The 19,843-nt window shown below is 42.9% G+C and overlaps 2 protein-coding genes across 4 annotated transcripts in view; both read right to left on the reverse strand.

The window, feature by feature from the left end:
• The window catches only part of Oit3 (oncoprotein induced transcript 3), a 23,591-nt gene extending 13,653 nt beyond the window's left edge, over window positions 1-9,938 (reverse strand). The window contains exons 1-4 of one of the 2 annotated variants that reach the window (XM_008836621.2): window positions 9,810-9,938; window positions 6,213-6,587; window positions 5,118-5,225; window positions 1,999-2,121 (exon numbers count right to left, since the gene is read on the reverse strand). In XM_008836621.2, the coding sequence (XP_008834843.1) occupies window positions 1,999-2,121; window positions 5,118-5,225; window positions 6,213-6,587; window positions 9,810-9,870 (667 nt within the window). In that variant the 5' untranslated portion in view covers window positions 9,871-9,938. The remainder of the gene's footprint in view (window positions 1-1,998; window positions 2,122-5,117; window positions 5,226-6,212; window positions 6,588-9,809) is intronic. The other variant, XM_029565141.1, reaches the window with a different exon arrangement.
• Window positions 9,939-16,174: 6,236 nt separating this feature from the next.
• The window catches only part of Mcu (mitochondrial calcium uniporter), a 193,352-nt gene continuing 189,683 nt past the window's right edge, over window positions 16,175-19,843 (reverse strand). The window contains exon 8 of one of the 2 annotated variants that reach the window (XM_008836623.3): window positions 16,175-18,042. In XM_008836623.3, coding sequence (XP_008834845.1) covers window positions 18,022-18,042 — 21 coding nt within the window. In that variant the 3' untranslated portion in view covers window positions 16,175-18,021. Of the gene's footprint in view, window positions 18,047-19,843 lie in introns of both variants that reach the window. The other variant, XM_008836622.3, reaches the window with a different exon arrangement.

The raw sequence follows: 19,843 nt of genomic DNA on the forward strand, positions 1-19,843 counted from the left end.
TTTTATCTTTTGCTAAGTATTTTTCAGTTATGGTTATTAGGTTTTAAGATTTTATGGGAATTAACTCTAATAGTTCCAATAAACTATTCATGAATAATTACAAATGTTCTCCATGGGATATTCATTAATATTCAAATATGCAAAACTATTACATAAAATAATTAAGATTTAAGGAGGATTCAGGATATCATCTTTATTCAGTAAAACTTAAAATATATTTAGCCTTGTTCTAAGTACAGCCACTTAATATGCTAGACAACGTTCCTTGAGTTAATAATGCAAACTTTGTAGCATAGAATAAATCTGAGCACTACCCATGCTTTTTCCTTTTGGCATGGCATTTTATTATTTTGAATATGACAAGAATAAACTGAATCTTATGAATAGTGTTATATCTCTATGAATACAGAAATTCAATTATCCTATAGGACAAGTCACATGTCCTCTGACACAATAACAGTTACGCCATACACCTCTTGTGTCACACTCTGCTAAGTACACTGAAAGAACTCATATCTGTGACAGCAGACATGATGTCACTGTAGCTGTGATAATTCATCAAGGTAAGTGTGCTGCAGAGAAGGGACATCACCCAAGTTCCACATAACAATAGAAGATTATTGAAACATCACATAATATTCCATAGCTATGTTAAACATGTCAATTAAAACGTAAAAAGAAGTAATAGACAAGTTCCATTTCAACTCCTTCATATACATCAATAATTCTTTGTTGTTGTCATTAAGTCATTTAAAATGTACATGGCATCTGTCCTATTAAAATCAATCATTTTATTTATCTCCAAAAATATATTATTCTTCCAAATATACAAAGCATACAGGGGAAAAAATGACTTAATGTAAAAGTAGTTTTCCAAGTGTCTAAGACAGTAAGAATCTTGTTATGGAACTTGTTAAAAGTGCAGGCTCTGAGGCTCTGCCCCAGCCTGCTGGGGCAGACTTCCCTGGAGAGAGGCCTGGTGAGGCTGGTGTGAGAGCCGAGTCTCCGCCCCAGGAAGGAGTTCAATAGGCTGGAAACCCTGCTGCCTGCCTCTGCTGCCTCACTACTCAGATGAGGTCCTTGGACCAGCAGCATCTGTGTCACCTAGACCTTATATTCAAATGTAATTATCTTAGCCTAATCCCAGACCTTGAATTGGAATTTGCACCTTAACAAGAGTCTATGGGATCTGTGGGCATATTCGTTTGAGAAATGGGGAATACTGTAGTTTCCCCAATGAAAATATGGCTTTTGGGGCTGGAGAGATGGCTCAGCAGTTAAGAGCACTGGCTGTTCTTGCGGAGGAGCTGGGTTTGGTTCCCAGCATCCACATGGTGGCTAACAACGTCTGAAACTCTGGTTCCAAAGGATCTGATGCCCTCTTCTGACTGCCATGGGCATTGCATGATAAGGATGCACTTACATGCAGGCAATACACTCAAACACATTAAAAAAATGAAAATAATGAAATATTTTTTTTAAAAATGTGGCTTTCTACTTCTTGCAGAATCCCCTCCTCTTGGGAGTCAACTTCCTCAGTGGTGCAGCCACTGGTAGGTTGACCTTGCCTAAGTAACTCCTTGCCCATGCTCAGACAAACAGCCCTAATTAAATACACTGGGACACAAAGATGTGAAGTGGGGTGGGGAAAGGGGGGGCGCATACGACGATGACGGACTTGGGAAAAAGATTCAGTGGGAGGGGGATAAAAGGGTAATGGGGAAGAGTGTTAAAAGTACATTAAATACATATATGAAATTGTGAAAGAATAAAATTTAATAACAAAAAGTCCCTTCCTCAAGTCTCAGAGACAAAATCAGAACTGAATTCTGTCCACAGTATAAGCCCCTCAGTGATGGAGACAAACCCCTTTGGTCATTCTTGTATGCAGACAGGCTGTTCCTCCCCTCTAACGCTGAGGCAGTTTCTCAAATGGCAAAGCAAAATCCAGTGGGTTCCCCTGGACTCTGGTCTGAGCCCCTCCTCACTGAGTCTCACCTCCACAGGTCTTGCCATCACTCCTCAGCACACGGCCGACCCCACACTCACAGCGGTGTGAGTTTTTGAGGTTCACACAGATCTCACTGCAACCCCCATTGTTCTGCTCACATTCGTTTTCATCTGTAGAGGAGAAATCATACCATTACCATGTTGCTGAACAACCTAACGCTGTCCAAGTCCCTGAGCAGAATCTGAGTCTTCTCAGATGCTGTGGGACAACCTGAGACCCCCTCACTGTGATCCAGCACCATCACTTCTACCAACCTGGTCTCTCCCTAAACCAACCAAGTGGTTTGTTGGGACCATGCCCTTGAATATCGAATTGTGACTTAAATAAATCTGGTTTCCTTTATAAACTACCAAGCTTCAGGTATTTCATTATAGCAACAAAGGGATTAATAGTTGAAGAAAATTGAGAATAGAACTTTCCAGGTGGGCTACAGTCACGGGAAGGAAGCTCCCTGCCTGAGGCACAGAGGGAGGGAGCAGCCCTCACAATGCAGGCCAAGATCCTGCAATGGCTGAAGTATGGATTTATACTTCCCACACAGTCGATATAAGAATCTTGAAGCTGAGAAACTGATGTATAGCCTTTGCCTGAACTGGCTTAGTGTCTGTAATGTCTAACAGAAACGTGAAAAACTGTTCTGTGGCAAAAAAAAAAAAAAAACCAACCAAACAAACCCTAAACCAGGTGGTGAAGGTGAAGAGCCATAGAAAACCCCTCACTGCAGAAGATGGTGTGACCTAAAACACTCCAAACAGATAACAGGAGGCTTTGAATTGCACATAAAAGAATATTCCAGAACTCTGGGGCTGGAGAGATAGCTCAGTGGTTAAGGGCACTGACTACTTTTGCAGAGGACCCGGGTTTGATTCCTAGCACCCACATGGCGGCTACAAACCGTCCTTGACTCCAGTTCCAGGGGATTGTTAAGCCCTCTTTTGACTTCCGTGGCATTGCACAACATGGGTGCACTCACATACATGCAGGCAACCAGAAATCTATACTACAAGCATTTTAATACCAGAAAAATGAAAGAAAAGACAGGAAGTAAGATAAGTGTGTAAAAAGACAAAGCAGAATTGAAAACGAGCCAACATTTAGAACTTGAGGAAGTAAAAAAATATAGTAGGTAAGACTAGGATCTTTTGGGGGTAATGGGAAGTGGTACTGAGACAGGGTCTCATGTAGCCCAGGCTGGCCTGAAAGGTGCTATGCAAGCAAGGTTGACCTTGAACTCCTGATCTTCCCACTTCTACTTTCTAAGTGCTGCGATTACAGATGTGTGCTCTTGCTAGGCTCTTTTCTGAGCCCCATCCCTCGCTATACTGCCTGCATGAGGGAGGGTAGGAGGCCAGTGGCTTCCAGAGGGGCTGTGGCCATAACTGCATGTGGACTCCTTCCTGGCCTTCATTACAAGCCTGGACTGCCAACCACGGGACTGAATTTTTAATGTTTTAATGTAAGGGAGAAATGGACTTCTACTGATTTAGGCCATTGCTACTTCAGTTGTTATTTATGGTGTAGGCACTCTGAGCAAAGTAACCCCATCTGCAAGCTTCACCCTAGTGAAAATGTCACATACACAGTGAAGCATTGTTTTTATGTTAATTTTAAGCACACAAAACAGTACTAGATGGTATAGAGTTACATACACAAAAATAAATAATGAGAGCCCAGAAACAGGGACAAACACAGGCTGACACCAAACAGCAGTCACGCTCTGAGTGACAGGATGAAGGAATGGAAGCGACTTAGTTTGAACATCAAAACTCCACTCACATTTTAAAAAAAGAAGCAAATTTTAACCACTGTTACATCTGGGTACCTGCATATGTGCTTTATTATTTTCTTACCTAAAAAAATTAAAATCATTGCTGGGTGTGGTAATGCCTTATCTTTAATCCCACCATCCCTCAGGAGGCAGAGGTAGGTGGGGCTCTGTGAGTTCAGGGCCAGCCTGGTCTATATAGCAAGTTCCAGGTCAGTCAGGGCTGCAGAATGAGACCCTGTCTCAATCATCAATCAATCAAATAAATACATAATTAAAATTATTGGGCCAGCGAAATGGCTCAGCGGCTTGCTGCCAAGCCTGATGACTTAAGTTCAATCCCCGAGACTCATGTATTGGAGAGAACCAACTTCGACAAGTTGACCTCTGACCTCCACACATACGCCCTGGCACACAGGTGCAAACATATAAATATATATATAAACACACAATAAATAAATGTAATGAAAATTTAAGATCATTCATTTGTATAAAAACTAAATGAGAACTAAAATTGACATGTGTACACAAACACAGGCCTCCACCCATTATCCCAGAGGCTCTCCATCTCTCTGGAGCATAGAACTTAAGTAGGAACTTGGGGCTTTTGAGAGGAAAGATGTCCAAGTCATATTGTCAAGGAAAAGAGACAGATGTGATGGTTTGCTGCCTTGACAGAAAAAGGAATGGTCAATAGACATGTATTTGCATTTTTATATCTGCCTGAAGGAACCCTGGAAAAACATCTAAGAAAACATTAAATGCTTTTGGAAGATAATGAATTTATAGTATCTCTCAATTTGGATGTCAAATTTTCAGGGTTTTTTTGAGACAGAATCTTGCCTATGCAGTCCAAACAGGCCTTGAACTCTTGCCTCAGCTTCCTGAGGGCAGGAATTTATAGGCATGCCCCACACCTGACTAAAAGATGCCAATGTTCATCAAAAACAGATTTACTCTCTATTTACAGTTAATAAAACAGACAAAGTTTAGTGTTATAAGTTGTCCCAGACATTTTTGGTTTTCCAATGACTGAATCAAGAGTCCGTTTTTAAATTAAAATTTATTAAAATTAAAATTCAGATCCTCAGGCATGCTGGTCATATTTCAAGGGCTCCTTAGCCACAAGGGGCTCAGTAGCTGCTAGAGCAGACAGTGCCATTCCAGATTGTTCCTGATCACAACATAAGTCTGCCTAGAGCTTTAGTGGTGAATTAAAAAGACAAACACAACTCAAGTACCCAAGAGACTAACTTGGATAGCGATGGAGCCCTGAGGTGGGCAGAGGAAATTTCCCCTGGATCCTAACAGCCCATTTCCACCTTGTGACTAGTTTCTTACCAAAGCACGTCTGCCCGTCAGGGCCCAGCGCCGTTCCTGGAGAGCACATGCACTCGCTGGTGTCTAAACAGTTGCCCTGGCAGTCTTCATTACAGATGTCATAAAAATCTACATGGGACAAAGATCACCTTGTGAGGGGTGAGGACCAGAGGACACTCTCTTTTTGAGGACACTCTCTTTTTGAGGACACTCTCTTTTTGAGTAGTCTCACGAATGTAGCTACCATCACTTCCCATGGTGCAGGGTCTGCATCACTCAGTGGAAAGAGAAACTGCTTAGGGGCAGCTTTGGCCAATTAGATCACTGATCCCCAGCTACCGATCCACAGGGCCACGGGTGACCAAAGGGCTTCAGCAAATCTAAAACACCTCCATATCTGAGCTATTGGACTAAATGTCCATCCTATTCATCTGTGGGCTCTTAACCACTGTGCTATCTTTCTAACCCCTTATCTGTGGACTCTTAAACATGTATACACGCTGATGGAGAGATGGCTCAGTGGTTAAGATCACTTGCTGGCTTTTGCAAAGAACCCAGGTTCAGTTAGATCCCAGCATTCCCAGAGCAACTCATAATGTCTGTAATTCCAATTCCAGGGGATCCAGTGCCCTCTTCTGGCCTCTAAAGGCACCAGGTATGCATATGATGCACATACATATAATGTAGGCAAAACATACATAAAATTTCTAAAAATGTATATAGGAGCTGGGACACCAGCTTGTGTGAAGCCCTGGGTTTGATCTCTACTATCACAAAGTTTACAAAGTATACAGATTTTGATGGTATTGATAGCATAAAAATTCACTTAAAGGTATTATTGACCTCAAGTTGCCCTTTTCCATTATATGTCACTTTAGTAAGTCAATGACTAAAAAGTACAATGCTACCATATGGGAGTCTGGACATCTGTCTATCTGCCAATCCATCAACAACTATCTTACAGAGGGCTCTTCTCTACTCAAAAGATTGGGAACCCATCATTTTCAATGTTGCAATGGAATACAGACAAACTAAAACTGGGATTCATGTGGCATTTTTCTCTTAACTCCCTCTGTGGCCCTCCTGGGGAGGAAAGAGAGCACAGAAAGTACTTACGGCCACAGTAGACATGGAAGCAGACACTGGGCCTGGTTAGCCGATACACATAGTAGCCTCCAGGGCAGGCCTTGACTTCCACCGTGGTATTCCACAGGCAGCAGTTCCCTTTGAAGCTGGCACAAGCCTGGCGTTGCACAATGCCGTCACTTTCTATGGGGTGGCTGCCATTGAGCCAGACAGGTGCATGGGTTCCACAGTGGTTTTCCGGTATGCAGAAGGTGGGCATAGCATCTCCCGCCATGCCCGTGAAGCGATACCATTCCCCATCCACATGGTTGTCACAAAGGGGTTGACCTTGAGAGTCATCAAACTGGTGGTCGGTGTTCCTCCAGGGTTCGTTCAGACTGATGTAAGCAGAACAGGGATCTAGGGCTGGAAGTGAAAAGGGACCTCAGAGGCACCTGGTGACATTTCAGATCACAGTGACAGCTGGGTGTGGTAGCACATGCCTTTAATTCCAGCACTTGGTAGGCAGAGGCAGGTGGATCTCTGTGGGTTCAAGGCTAGTCTGGTCTACATAGAGAGTTCCAGGCTAGCCAGGGCTACATAGTGAGACCATGTCTCAAACAAACAACAACAACAAATCAAAAACACAGTACTTCAGGCCTGCATTTTGACTTAAAAAAAAATTCGTGTGTGTGTGTGTGTGTGTGTGTGTGCGTGTGTGTGCATGTGTGTATGTGTGTGTGCAGGTTCATATGCTCGTGTGTGGAGGCCAGAGGTCAACCTTATGGGCCCTTCCTCAGGAGCCATCTACTTTGTTTTTTGTGCCTCACTGGGCCCTGAGGCACCTATTAGGCTAGGCTGGCCAGCCAGTGAGCGCTAGGTATCCTCCTGTTTCTACCTATCTGGCATTTTTACATAGGTTCTGGGGATTAAACTCGTGCTTGAGTGGCAAGTGTGTTACTGACTGAACTATTCTGGAAGCCTGCATTTTGTTTTTGAGTTTAAGATTCGTCAGCTTGAAACTGAGGCACATGCTTCATTAATTCCCCTAACAACAATATTTCAAACCTATTTAAAGTTCTTGCTAGCTAGGCTGAACTTTCTGTTCAGAGTAGTGAGTTGATGGACAGTCAGTCAAGGCAGGTTAGAATTGTTCTTACCAAACTCTGCACTGAGTAAACCATATTTTGAGCACTGTGTTCACAATTGGAGGTTGTAATTTATCAAAGTAAATGATTGACTTGTTTGACCAGTCTTAAAAAGGAGCCCAAACATTACTTATTTGAGAAGAAGCTAAGCTAATTTCAGGAAAAAAAAAAAAAAAGACGCTGAATGACAAGCTTTAAAAAATTTGGAATAGGGGCTAGGGGCACAGCTCAGTGGTACAGCCTGAGCTCAGTATGCACTAGGGCCTTCGTTCCAACTCCAGTACCAGAATGAATGAATGAACAAATAAATAAATAAATAAATAATAAATAAAATGAATCTGGACTAGGTGTATATTAGAGGATTAGGTATTCTGTTACATGAATAAAGGCAGATCATTTGGAAAAGTACACTGTAGTTCAGCTATTCAGTTATGGATGAGGCTATATCACAATGCAGTTACCACCCCAACTTTGGAAATTAAAAAAAAGGAAAGAACAATTTGAATGGTTTTTGTAAGATAACAGGCAGAATTGTGTATGAGTATTAAGTTCAGCTGGATAAGGTGTATGTAAAGCCCATTCCACTGAAAGGCCAGCGGCACCAGCCCTGCTTTGAAAACACAGGGCAACCTGACAAGTGGCTGCCTAGATAATTTGACAGTCTGGGGCAAGAAGTGATTAGGATATTGCATTTTCTGGAAGTGACACATTTGCTGAGTCACAGGTGGCAGGAACAGTCTTCTCTTTAAAATGCCCTGAGCTATCTCAGCCCTAGACTACAATTTGATAATCCCTGAAGGGGAGGAAATGTCCTCAAACTCCCTCCCTCTCTGAAGGGAAACCTTCCCTCCTCTACCCCGCTGGCTGTGGCTCTCTCACCAAGCAAGGTTTCCAGAGAAATTTCACCGGTGATTATAAATTCATAGAAATATTTCACCCATCTCTCTGGCTCTAATTTTATGAGAAATGGTTAGATGCTCAACTTGTAATGACTTCTACAGCCATTCCCATAATGAGTATTCCATGATTTATAAAGTTTTCCTTAGTTAACTGTCATTTCTTGGTCTGCTAAAAAGTAACGTCTCCTTCCTGTTGTTGGAGAGCTGTGGCATGAAAGAAATTTATCCGTCATGTGCTGTGAAATGATAGATATAACAGTAACTGAACACTAGCCACTTGATATTTCCTAACATTGGCTGTTTCCATCCTTTTTTCCTAATGGCCATTCAATCCTTTAGCATTCTGGCCACTGGTGTCAAATTCTGTGTTTGCTCTCAATGTAGGGACTAGAATTTGGTTTTATACACATTGATCCTAATTTGCTGAAATAGCCCTCAGTGGCAGGGCTTCAAAAAGAACAACTCTGTGCCTTGCTCCCAAAGTTCCCTGCCTGCCAGAAGGCTCGGGGCTCACCAGGGCACTCATCAGCATCTCGGCTCCTGTGCAAGAATCAGCCACAAGGCCTGAGCAGATACATCTGTGTTCCCATCTTGTCACCCTGGGGGTTAGGATACCTGGCAGCCACCCCTAGATTATCCAGATCACAGCCTTTGCAGCCCCTGTACTCTGCTGTGTCTGGAAGCCTCTCCTCTGGCTCCCTCCCTTTTCACCTCTCACTTTCCACCTCTTCTCCTTTTCTGTGCTCCAATCAGCGAACCACTGTTGATGCACTAGTGTTAACTCAAGCCTTTAGTTATCCACGGCCCTTAGTTTTTACCTACATTGTCCCCTGTCCCAGAATCCTATCCAGGGCACCACATTACATTTGGCGTTCATGTCTCCTTAGGGTTCAACTCCATTTTTAATGGGTAGCCTTAAGATGCCACAGTGAGGCCCAAGTTACTGAACAGAAACAAATCTGGGTCAGTCACATTCTGAGCTCTACAGAAATGCCAAGAAGGGTGGTCTCTAACCCTATCTCCAGCATCTTCCAGTTAGAGCTTACGATCTATTGGAGAAGAAAGTGGGAGAGAAATATGTAGTAACTGGAGCTGAAACGTTCTTTTGCCTAGCTGGCCAGTTTTGTGTCAGGCCTGAGAGAAGTAGCTTAAGAGTTGCTTGGTCTGTGCAAAAAAGTAACTTGTTTTCAAAAGTCAAAGTTTATTTTATTCAGATCTGTGCCCTTCATGGGGACAGAACTTTCAGTCTCTTGTACTCATTAAGGAAAAACACTGTCCTGATCTCTAAGAAAATCTTTTTCCCCTCCGAAAGAACTATAAAAATATTTACAACATAAAGAGACTAGGATTGTTGTTACACGTACACCAAGAAATATTTAGCTCATAGGAGGGTTTGGATATGGGAGATCCATGGAAGGTTTGGAAAATGGGACATGAAACAGAAGATTCTCTGAGAATATACCCTTGGTTACCAGTGACTTTCTTTCCACAACTGTAGAACCTGGACTTATGGTACCACAATCTAACTCTCAATAATCTGTACACAATAGCAAATTGCAACAAAAAGCTGAATTGTGCCAAATTCTTGACATGAGACTCACCCATGGGTGACACTGGGGCGACCGTGATGAAGAGGCAGGTGAGAATCAGGAACTGAGGCATCTTTCTGGACCAGCCACCAGAAACAGAGTGGAAAATCCTTTAAACACAGTTTTCTTTGTTCCTTTCTCAAGCACTTAAAAAGTCTAGGCTCTTAGCAAGAAAAACTTTATCAGTGTTGGCTGGGACCTTATCAGAGGAAGAGGATGAGTAGGATAAAATGTCCATGGTTCCGGCCTTGACCCCAAATAGAGGCACCACTTTTCACAGTCAACAGGACTATTGTATTGATATATTTCTTCAGAGAGAGAAAAAAATCTTCCCCATCCTCTAGCCTCCTATTGTTTTCTCTGAAGAATTCCCCCATAAGGGAACCTCTAGTATCTTATCCAGAAGGGAACTCTAAATGAGGGACATCCCCTGTGTCAGAATCTTGTTTTGTGACTTCTAGGAATTGACCTTACAATGTTGCAGCCACAGCACTGTACTATGCGTCTATTCAATGGGAACCGGATAAGCCACATTGTCGGAAGTGCTCATTAGGAAAGAGGCTGGGTCAAGAGGCTGACACAAAGCACAGAAAAAGTAGAGAGAGGTCTGAGAGGGGGCTGGCATTTTCTTTTTAAAAATTTATTTGTATTTTATGTGTATGCATGCTTTGCCTGCATGTATGTAAATGTACCAAGTACATGTAATACCCATGAAGGCCAGAGGAGGGTGGTGGGTCCCCTGGAGCTGAAGTTACAGACTGTTAGTCCCCATGTGGGTGTTGGGAACTGAAGTCGGTCCTCTGGAAGAGCAGCCAGTGCTCTTAACCACTAAACCATCCCTCTAACCCCAGCTGGTGTTTTCTTAAAATAAGCTCCTGGGTTTCTCCTGTTCTAGTATCTGGTCTCAAAGCTTCCTAAAGAAACAAACCTTCACTTGTGCTTTTTCCAACCCCAGCAGCGTTACCTAGTGTTTCTGTGGCACATTTCTTCCCCGGACCAGCAAAGGCATCAGTGTTATTCATTTCACTAATTCTCACACTGAAATAGGGCTAGGGACTTAAAATTAGGAACTACTCATTAAATCAACAACACTGGAAAGTTCAGTGTCAGAACTGCCTAGACTTCTACTTTTAGATAAAAGAGGGACCCCATGGAGACATGTACATCATATGTCACCAGGCACAGTCACAGTCACTTCAGGAGTGTGGTTCACTGGTTCCTGACATTCTAGGGTTGTGGGCACCTGAGAATTAGCAAGCATTGTGTGGAAGATGATGTAAAGGGGAGGATAAGGGAGGGGTAAAAGTTTGTTACACAGCATTTTAACCAGAGATCTGAGAGAAATGAAATTCTCTCCACTTTTTCAACCCCAAAGCCTCAGACTTCCTTCATTCCTGCCCTCTCTCATCTGCGTTAGTTTTCCTAGTAACTACATTTCTAGTGATTGGAGAAGGAATATTCTGTCTGGGAGGCCGTCCTTAAATTTGTTTTCATAGTCTCTCTTTTCAGAATCTCTTATGTACTTTTCTTTTTCTAAATTATTGTGGCTTCTTTCCTCTAAAGGCATCAGTTCAATTAAACATTAGTGCTTGCCAGGAACCAGGGGCTACTAGTCACTAGGCTGTGACAGTAAATAAGGTGACAGTGGTCCCTACAGGGATCAAAGGCTTACATGAATCTAAACTTGCAGTCATTACTTTCTCATTGTTGGGGGACCCAGGTGATTTGGGTTGATGGCAAACCTAGCTTTTTAGGTTGATGGCAGTGATGAGTGTCTCTAAGGCTCTCAAGGCAGGGGAGGGCTGCTAAAGTGTTGGTGCTTTTGACACAAAAAACAAGCCTCACAGTTTCCTGTCCCTGAGAAACCATCTGAGTGCTTCATGTGTGCTGCAGAGAAACAGAGGATGTGGGAGATAAACCAGCTCTGCTGCCAGGATTGATTGCTGGAGTCAAGGACTTTTACCAGATAGCCCTTTGGTTCTGTAAACAAGAGTTCCCAGGGTGGTAGGATTCTCAGCCTCCACCCCTTTCTATTTTTTTCCCTTTTAGTTGACCTGCCTTGTAAAAAAATGATTAAGAATTCCAAATATATACTAAAGTAGGAAGAACAATAATGAACATCTTGCTCCAATATTCAGTAACACTTTATTAATCTAATTTCATTCATATACTAGTATGTGCTCCGACGATATGTTTTGTTTTTTATTAAACATTTTTGACTTATTAATATTTTATGTGTATGAGTATCTTGCCTGTATATATGTAAGTGCACCTCTTTTGAGCCTAAGGAGGTCAGAAGAGGGCATCAGATCCCCTGGAACTGGAGTTACTGATGGTTGTTAGCTGCCATGTGGGTGCTGGAAACTGAACCTGGGTCCTCTGGAAGAGCAGCCGGTGCTCTTAACCACTGAGCTATCTCTCCAGCCCCTGGTCTTTGTTTTTTACATAATCACAAGGCTTTTATTACATCTATGAAAATCAGGAATAGTTCTTTAATATATAGTATCCTGTCCATATTTAAATTTTCCCAATAGTTCCAAATACTTTTTATTGCTGTTGAGTCAGGATTCAGTAAGATTTCTACTGTAGACTACATTTTGTTGCATCACTTAAATTTTCTTAAGCTGTCCTTCCATTTCCTCACATGCAATTTGTTAAAAAGACCCCAGTCATCCAACCATCGGTCCTACAGAATGTTCCACATTTTGGATTTGGTTACTTGCTTCTTTGTCATGTCTTTTAGTGTCCCCTTCCTCATATTTAATATTAGTACTTGTTCACATTTTCCAGGTCTTCTAAAGTATGTGTTCTTAGGATTTAAAACAAAAAATACTCTGTTGACACAGAAAGAACTTATTGCACAGAGGGCAGCATTAGAAACAGACCAATTAGGAGGTGGATACATCCATCTGCTGTTCTGGAGAGACCTAGGCTAGATTGGCAAATGGACAGCTGCCATAGACTAGTAGCTGAGATGGACCCAAGGAAAGTGGACCCAGGATGGAACCTTGGGGAAGCTTAACACCAAAGATGTGATCAAAGGAAGGAGACTCTGCAAGGGAGACCAAGCAACCGGGGACTTGTGGGAGGAAACCCAGGAATGGAGTCACAGAAGCTGAGGTGTTCTAAGGAGAGGGGTCTGTTCAGCCTGTGAGGCACTTATAAAAACTATGCAAATTCATATAGCAGTAACTTTATATTCAGTAGGCTTTCTCAAATTAACCCTATATTTATCCTGAGGAAATAAGCCAGAAGGTGCTTTATGGGAGACAAGATATTTGACTTATTTGGGAGAGCAAAGAAGGAGGTTGGTGGTACTGATAAAAATGAATGACATTTATACCATTCCCTCTAAGGTTCAGAGAACACTGAGGAAGAGGGGGCAGGAAGTGTGTAAGAGCCAGAAGACGGTGATGAGTTGCAAAAAGCCATTTCAATCATGAGCTTACAACTATGGTTACCTGCACTGGGCCTGCACAAGATTGGCCTGGTCAACAATCAGTCATGGGTGGGAGATGGGCTCATGGGGCCCTACCCCCTTACTGCTTAACTGTTGACTACTGATAGATTTTGGGAAGGGAGACTCACTGTCTTCAGCCCACCAGGCTCTGATGGCTAGCGCCAAACCACGGTCAATGGACAGCCCTGGTTAAACTTGGTGGGTCACAGAATAAAATGGATGTGTGAATATAAGGAAGAGAGCTTCAGATAGGAGAGGGGTAGGCAGGGGTGGGAGGGAGATGGGAGAGGGTCAGGGTGAGAGTGGTCAAAATGCATTATGTACATTTGTGAAATTATAAAGAACAACCTTTGAAAACCAAGACAAAACAGATGACAATATAGTTTTGGTGAAAGTGAGTCCCTAAATCTAAACAGTAAACAGTTTTCCTTTTCTGTGAAATTCTTCCAAATAGCTTAAAACAAACAAACAAACAAACAAACAAAAATCCAACCTACTCAGGGCCATTGTGAGAGAGGGGTTAGAAAGGCTGTGAGGCAGGGGTGGGGCACGACCACAGGTTTCTGGGAACTTGCTCATATGAACTTACAGCAATGGTGACTGCATGCACAAGACCCATGCAGACTCAAACCAGACAAAAATCCAACACAGAACTGGGGAAACAGGCAAGAAACCCCTTCCTTAGCTGAGGAACTACTGGCAGCTGATTACTGCTGGGTGAGGGAGAGTTGACCTTCTTTGAGTGACCAAGTGCCAGTGGATGAGGAACATCTAGAGCTATAAACTTGACTTGATAAACCTTAACATATATGACAGAATGCATGAAATCCAGTGGGGGGGGTCCTGGGGGCCAGATAGGGGAGGGGTCCTAAATAAGATTAAGAAACACACAAAAATTCAGTAACAAATATATATTGAAAAAAAAAATCCAGCCTATTTATACTTGTCTTTAAAAGCATCCATTTACCTGCTGTGTACTGTGTCTTGGCCAGTAGGGTTTCTTGCTGGTCCAGAGCTGGTCACCACTTATCAATCCTCCAGCTGGTCAGGTACGGGATGTCACGATTCGCTGGAGTCATGACACAGATGTCCTCTAGCTTCCTTCTCTTCACTTTGTCTACACCAGTGTTCTCAACAGAATCACCAGCAGTGCTTGCTAAACACCTGCCGCTGGCTCCGCTCTAGAGATGGAGAACTTGCATGTCTAGCAACTCCCAAGAGGGGTCATGTGGCTGCTCTGGAGGTCAGGCTCTGAGAACCCTCTGTGACGGCTAATCCTGGGTGTCAACTTGACTGGATCTGGGATTAACTGAAATGAGAGAGATCTTCTTAATTGGATCATCTGAAGCTGGAAGATACACCCTAAATGTGGCTGTTACCTTCTGATGGCAGCCCGTGTAAAAGGCCATGGCAGAGGAAAGCACTTTGCTTTTTGCCGCTTGCCTTCTCTCTCACTGGTGAGTTTGTCTTGCTGCTGTAGACTGAAGACTAGCTGATCTTTGGGAATTTGTCAGACCTCCAGCCCCAGATTGGGAACACTGAGACATCCAGCCTCGTGGACTGAGCGACTACGAATTCTCAGCCTCTCCAGTGTGGTGCAGTCATCGTTGGACTACTCGGACTCTATCTTGTGAGCTAAGCTGATAAATCCCTATACATATTCATTCTACCGGTTCCGTTTCTTTAGAGAACCCTAATACACCCTCCTACCATTTCCAACTCTAAAAGCTTGTGCTTCCTCACCACAGGTGCACTGCCACACTCAGGAACAGATCAACAATGACCACCATCCATCTCTGGTGGAAATTCACTGTTTTATAATTGGGGCAAATTATCATCTCATTTTGTAACCAGCTACTTGCTTTTTGGTATGACTTTGACTAAGGTGGCAACATGAGGTATCTTATCTAGTTATTGCTATAAATTTGATATATCTAGTCTTAGTTTATATTTGAACAGCTTTCTGGAGTCTCAGGTAATCAAGGTGGTTTGAAATTAAGGAGTTTTTTTTTTTTTTTTTCCTGTATGTCAGTGCTGTTTTATTATTGGCTGCAGAGGCCACTTGAACTTTGGTGGCTCAGGAAAATATTTCCAATATAATATCTACTTATGTTCAGGAAGAATTAGTGAAATGTCTGATTTTGAAATACAGGTTCTAGGAAGAAAGCTTAATTTGATAATGGCATTTTTATTTATATATACTGAGTCTTTGTGCATTTCATACAATAGATCCTGATCAAATCTAGACCCCCTCCCATCCGTGCCCCACATAACCCCCACCAGATTTCATGCACTTTAAAAAAAATATTATTTTTATTTTCTTTTATGTGTATGTGTATTGCCTGCATGTAGGTGAGTGCACCCATGTTGTGCAATGCCCACAGAGGTCAGAAGTGGCTGTTGGATTCCCTGGAACTGGAGTTACAGACAGTTGTTAGCTGCCATGTGGGTTCTAGGACCCAAACCCGGATCTTCTGCAAGAACAGTCAATGTTCTTAACTGCTGAGCCATCTCTCCAGCCCTCATGCATTCTTTTAAGTCCTATCTGGTCAAGCATTTGTACTCAGATGTCCCTTGGTGCAAGTTCATCCACTTGGAGTCTAGTCATCTAGAGTCACTCCCTTAAAGATCTTTCCCTTACCTGACAGTAATCAGTTGCCAGTAGTTCCTCGATTACAGTTGGGGCCTGCTGCTCATTTCCCCAGTTCTATGCTGGGTTTTTGTCTGATTGAGTCAGCATGGATCTTGTGCAAGCTGTCACCATTGTTGCAAGTTATATGAGCAAGTCCCAGAGGCCTGAAAGCCTGTTTCCCTTATGTTCATCCACCAACCCTGATAATGGTATTTTTATAAAATCTAATTTTAGAATCACATGAAAGTTAGATTCTTTCTGGTTTTGTTTTAAAGAACGAGATGCTCTGATTCAAAAATTGAATAAGTATTTATTGTTCCAGAAGGTACATTTCTTTTTATACATATTTCATAAATGATACAGGATTGTACACATGTTCAACATTTCACTATTGGTAAGGACTGTTCTTCATGTCCTCCCTCCCACACCCCCCCGAGGATTTGCTCATTACGCTGTGCTGCTGCTTCTTAAAAACCCTGTACACAAACAGGATAAATGGTTTAAAAATAATCCACACAACAAAAAGAAAAGAGGGAGAGGTTGAAGGATGGGAAGGAAGTAGGAGCTGGGGAAAAGAGACATGCATCCTTTCATTCTGTCATGCCAGTGAGGGGTGGGGGGGGGCAGCAGTCCCTGGCTGCCCTTCAACCTCTGCAAGGCACCTGGAGTCTGGGTTTGTCCTTTAAAGGTTTTCTTTCATACACAATGATCCCAAAGGAGGAGGAAAAAAGAAACCCCTTGCCGCATGAGGAGGGATGAATCGTGTGAAAGAGCCGGCCAGCTGTGGGGCAGCCCCAGCATCCTAGCAACCCTGCCCCACAACAGTTAAAAACAGGACCCTTGGCAGATTCCTTTGACTCTCCGGAGGTCATCTGGAAATATGGTAGAAAACATCCTGCTAGAGTGTACAAGTCTTCTGTCTCTCAACTTAAGATAAGAAAAACAGGGTGGAGAAGGTAGGCTAAAGCAAGCCAATAGAAATGTACTCCTGTATAAAGATAAATTGCACCCTTTGAGGTCCACACCCTTGATTTACAGCAACTGGAGTGGTAGAGTTGGGAGGGCTCACAATGGTGTGGAAGTGTGTGTGTCCTAGATTAGCCAAGACTCCAGACACCTCAGGGCCTTCCAGGTGGCCTGGAATGCTGTCACACAAGCAGATAGATAGCAATGAGATTATTCTGGTTCTGAAAAGGCCACACAGCCACGATTTTAGCCAGTTTGTAAACCTTATATCTTCCTGATTTGGTAATACAGCTGAACATTTGCCCTCTGATCTGTGACATGGAGGGGGAGGGGGTTATCAATGGGACAGGCTATAAAGGAGGGAATCTTTCCTCCTCTGAAAGACTAATTAGTAAAAAACAAAACAAAACAAAAACCTCATGCAGTATTGCCAATGATTTCTAGGTACTGATCCAGACCCCTGGGGCATACAGACAGTATTGTGAGATAATCCAAGTGTCAATCATCAAATAGTCATAAATTGATTCCAATTATCATTAACCAAGAGGTATAGGTAGGTAGGTAGTTAGAAAAGGGATCCATGAGGGAGAGATTCCTGGTAACTTTGCAGAGACTGGGTCTAGTTTAAAACAAGGGCGAAGGACTCGGGCTGAGACTCCGCCAGCCCATATCATAAGGGTTTACTTTTCTCCTACATCTATTTACTCCTATGCCAAAAATAAGAAACTTTAAATAAAAAAAAAAAACAAACAGAGCTGAGTGGGGTGCTGGTGTGTTACTGTTTTGCTGACCCTGCAAAGATGCAAGAAGCGAACACCCCAGCATCGCGTCCTCTTTATGCCTCTCAGTTATAACTGCATCATTGTCATTGGAAACTGAGATGCTTGATTACAAGATCCACTAAGCCCTTTGAGCTCATGTTCCACATGCCTGATCCTTAGAATTTAACATTCCTTTCTTTGCTAAGATCCATTTGTGTTTTGATTTATAATTAAAGGTATAAAAACCCCTCTACCCCATATGGCCCCCAGCTTCCACCTGCAGTGATTTAATTAAAAAGGCAAGAGTTAAACCAGGTGTTCTTTCTGCCGGGATTCACAGGCTCTTCTCAGATCAATCCTTTTCACCAATTTGTCGGAGGGGCAGATGTACTTGTAATGGGTCTCTCAGTCTCTTAAGGTCCATTTCTGCCTAAAATAGAAACAAAAGGTGAGGGCAACTGGCTAGAGTAGCTTTCAGGGCACTAATGCCTACCAGGAAAGGAAGCAGTCTTTCCACACTACTATGAGGCAAAGAGATTTCCTCAGTTACTCTAAGAAGCAGCAGACACAGGCCTTCAACTCAGGGCAGAGCTGTCAACACAGTGTTGCCTAGAACAGTGCTGCTCAAGAGGTGCAGGGACCCTCAAGAACACACTTTGATAGCATTTCTCTAGTGAGAAGTCCTTCCACAAATTTTTGTAAGGAACCAACATGTTAACTTTTGCTATTTAAAACTTTATTTATTCAATATTCGTTTATGTATTTTACTCACCAGTGAATTTTTTATGTTGTTCTGTTTTCTGAGACAAGAATCTGACTCTGTAGCCAAGACTAGTCTCAAACTCACTGCACGCTTCCTACCTCAGCTTCCTGCGTGCTAGGATTACAGGTGTGAATCACCGCACCACTTAGGCCAGTGTTAACAGGAAGTGTGCAGTCAACCCTAGTATTTTCAAAGCCTCACACATTCTTGGACTTCATCCTTAAGTCGAATTAGTCATGGATGGGCTAACACATGTACTTGTAATAGCTCCAGAGATGACTCTGACCAGTCTGACCCCTGGCTTTACTACATTCAGCAACAGAAGGCAAAGAGCATTCACTTTGGCCAAGGCAGGAGATAGGTCAAGTCTGTTAAAAGCATCACTGTTCTGGTTAGTTTTTGTCAACTCGACACAACTAGAGTCACCTAGGGAGTTAGAGTCTCTCCCTCCTTCAGACTGGCCCATGGGAACATCTGTGGGCATTTTCTTGATAGCTAACTGATAGAGGAGGGCCCAGCCCACTATGGGCAGTACCATCCCTGGGCAGATGGGGCTGGGCAGTCTGAGAAAGTAGCTGAGCACCAGGAAGCAGTGTTCCTCTGTGGTCTCTGCATCAGCTCCTGCCTTCGCTTTCCTCAACCAGAGACTGTACTGTAAGTGAAACGAACCCTTTCCTCCCCAAGTTGCTTTGGTCATGGTGTTTATCACAGCAACAAAAAGCAAACTAGAATGAAAGGGGCAGGCCATAGGGCAGAAAGAGCAACTAAACACTACAGAGGACAGAGGACCTACGGACTGTTGAAAAACCCCTGGATCACAAGACTATGGAGAAAAGGATTGAGGATTTATTCACCAAAATGAAAGAACCACGGGGATCTGGAAGAGGTATAACTTTCATGAAAAAGAAACAGATCTTTTATTTAATTTATTTTTATTTTTTTGGTCTTTTTGAGACAGGGTCTCCCTGTAGTGCCAGCTGGCCTAGAACTCACTCTGTAGACCAGGCTGGCCTTGAACTCACAGAGGATCCGCCTGCCTCTGCGAGTACTGGGATTAAAGGCGTGCGCCACCACGCCCAGTGAAACTGATCTTTTAAAAAAGAGACTTTGACGGTGCCTGGGAGATTTCTCGGTCTCTCCTCCTCATACTTGGCTTTTACTTTGGTTCCACACACATTTTAGTTGGAAAGTCTTTGGGTCAATTATTGTAGCGATTAAAAAGAAGAGAAAAAGCAGGTAACTCTTGTTGAAAAATGGGTAATTCTGAAGAAACAAAATGGAAAAAAGTAAAGGTAGGTCTAAAAATCTCAGTGTGTGTGTGTCATTAGTTGAGATGGGACCTGCCATCTTTTCAACTACATCTGTAATAAAACCTGAGCAGATGTGGTGGCACGCTGCTGCAATCCAAGTACATACTGAGAGATAAGGTAGGAGGATCACCAGCCTGGAGATATATATATAGTC

The sequence above is a fragment of the Nannospalax galili genome, unplaced genomic scaffold (assembly GCF_000622305.1).
Source record: "Nannospalax galili isolate Female #2095 unplaced genomic scaffold, S.galili_v1.0 scaffold1437, whole genome shotgun sequence".
In the NCBI taxonomy this organism is placed as follows: Eukaryota; Metazoa; Chordata; class Mammalia; order Rodentia; family Spalacidae; genus Nannospalax; species Nannospalax galili.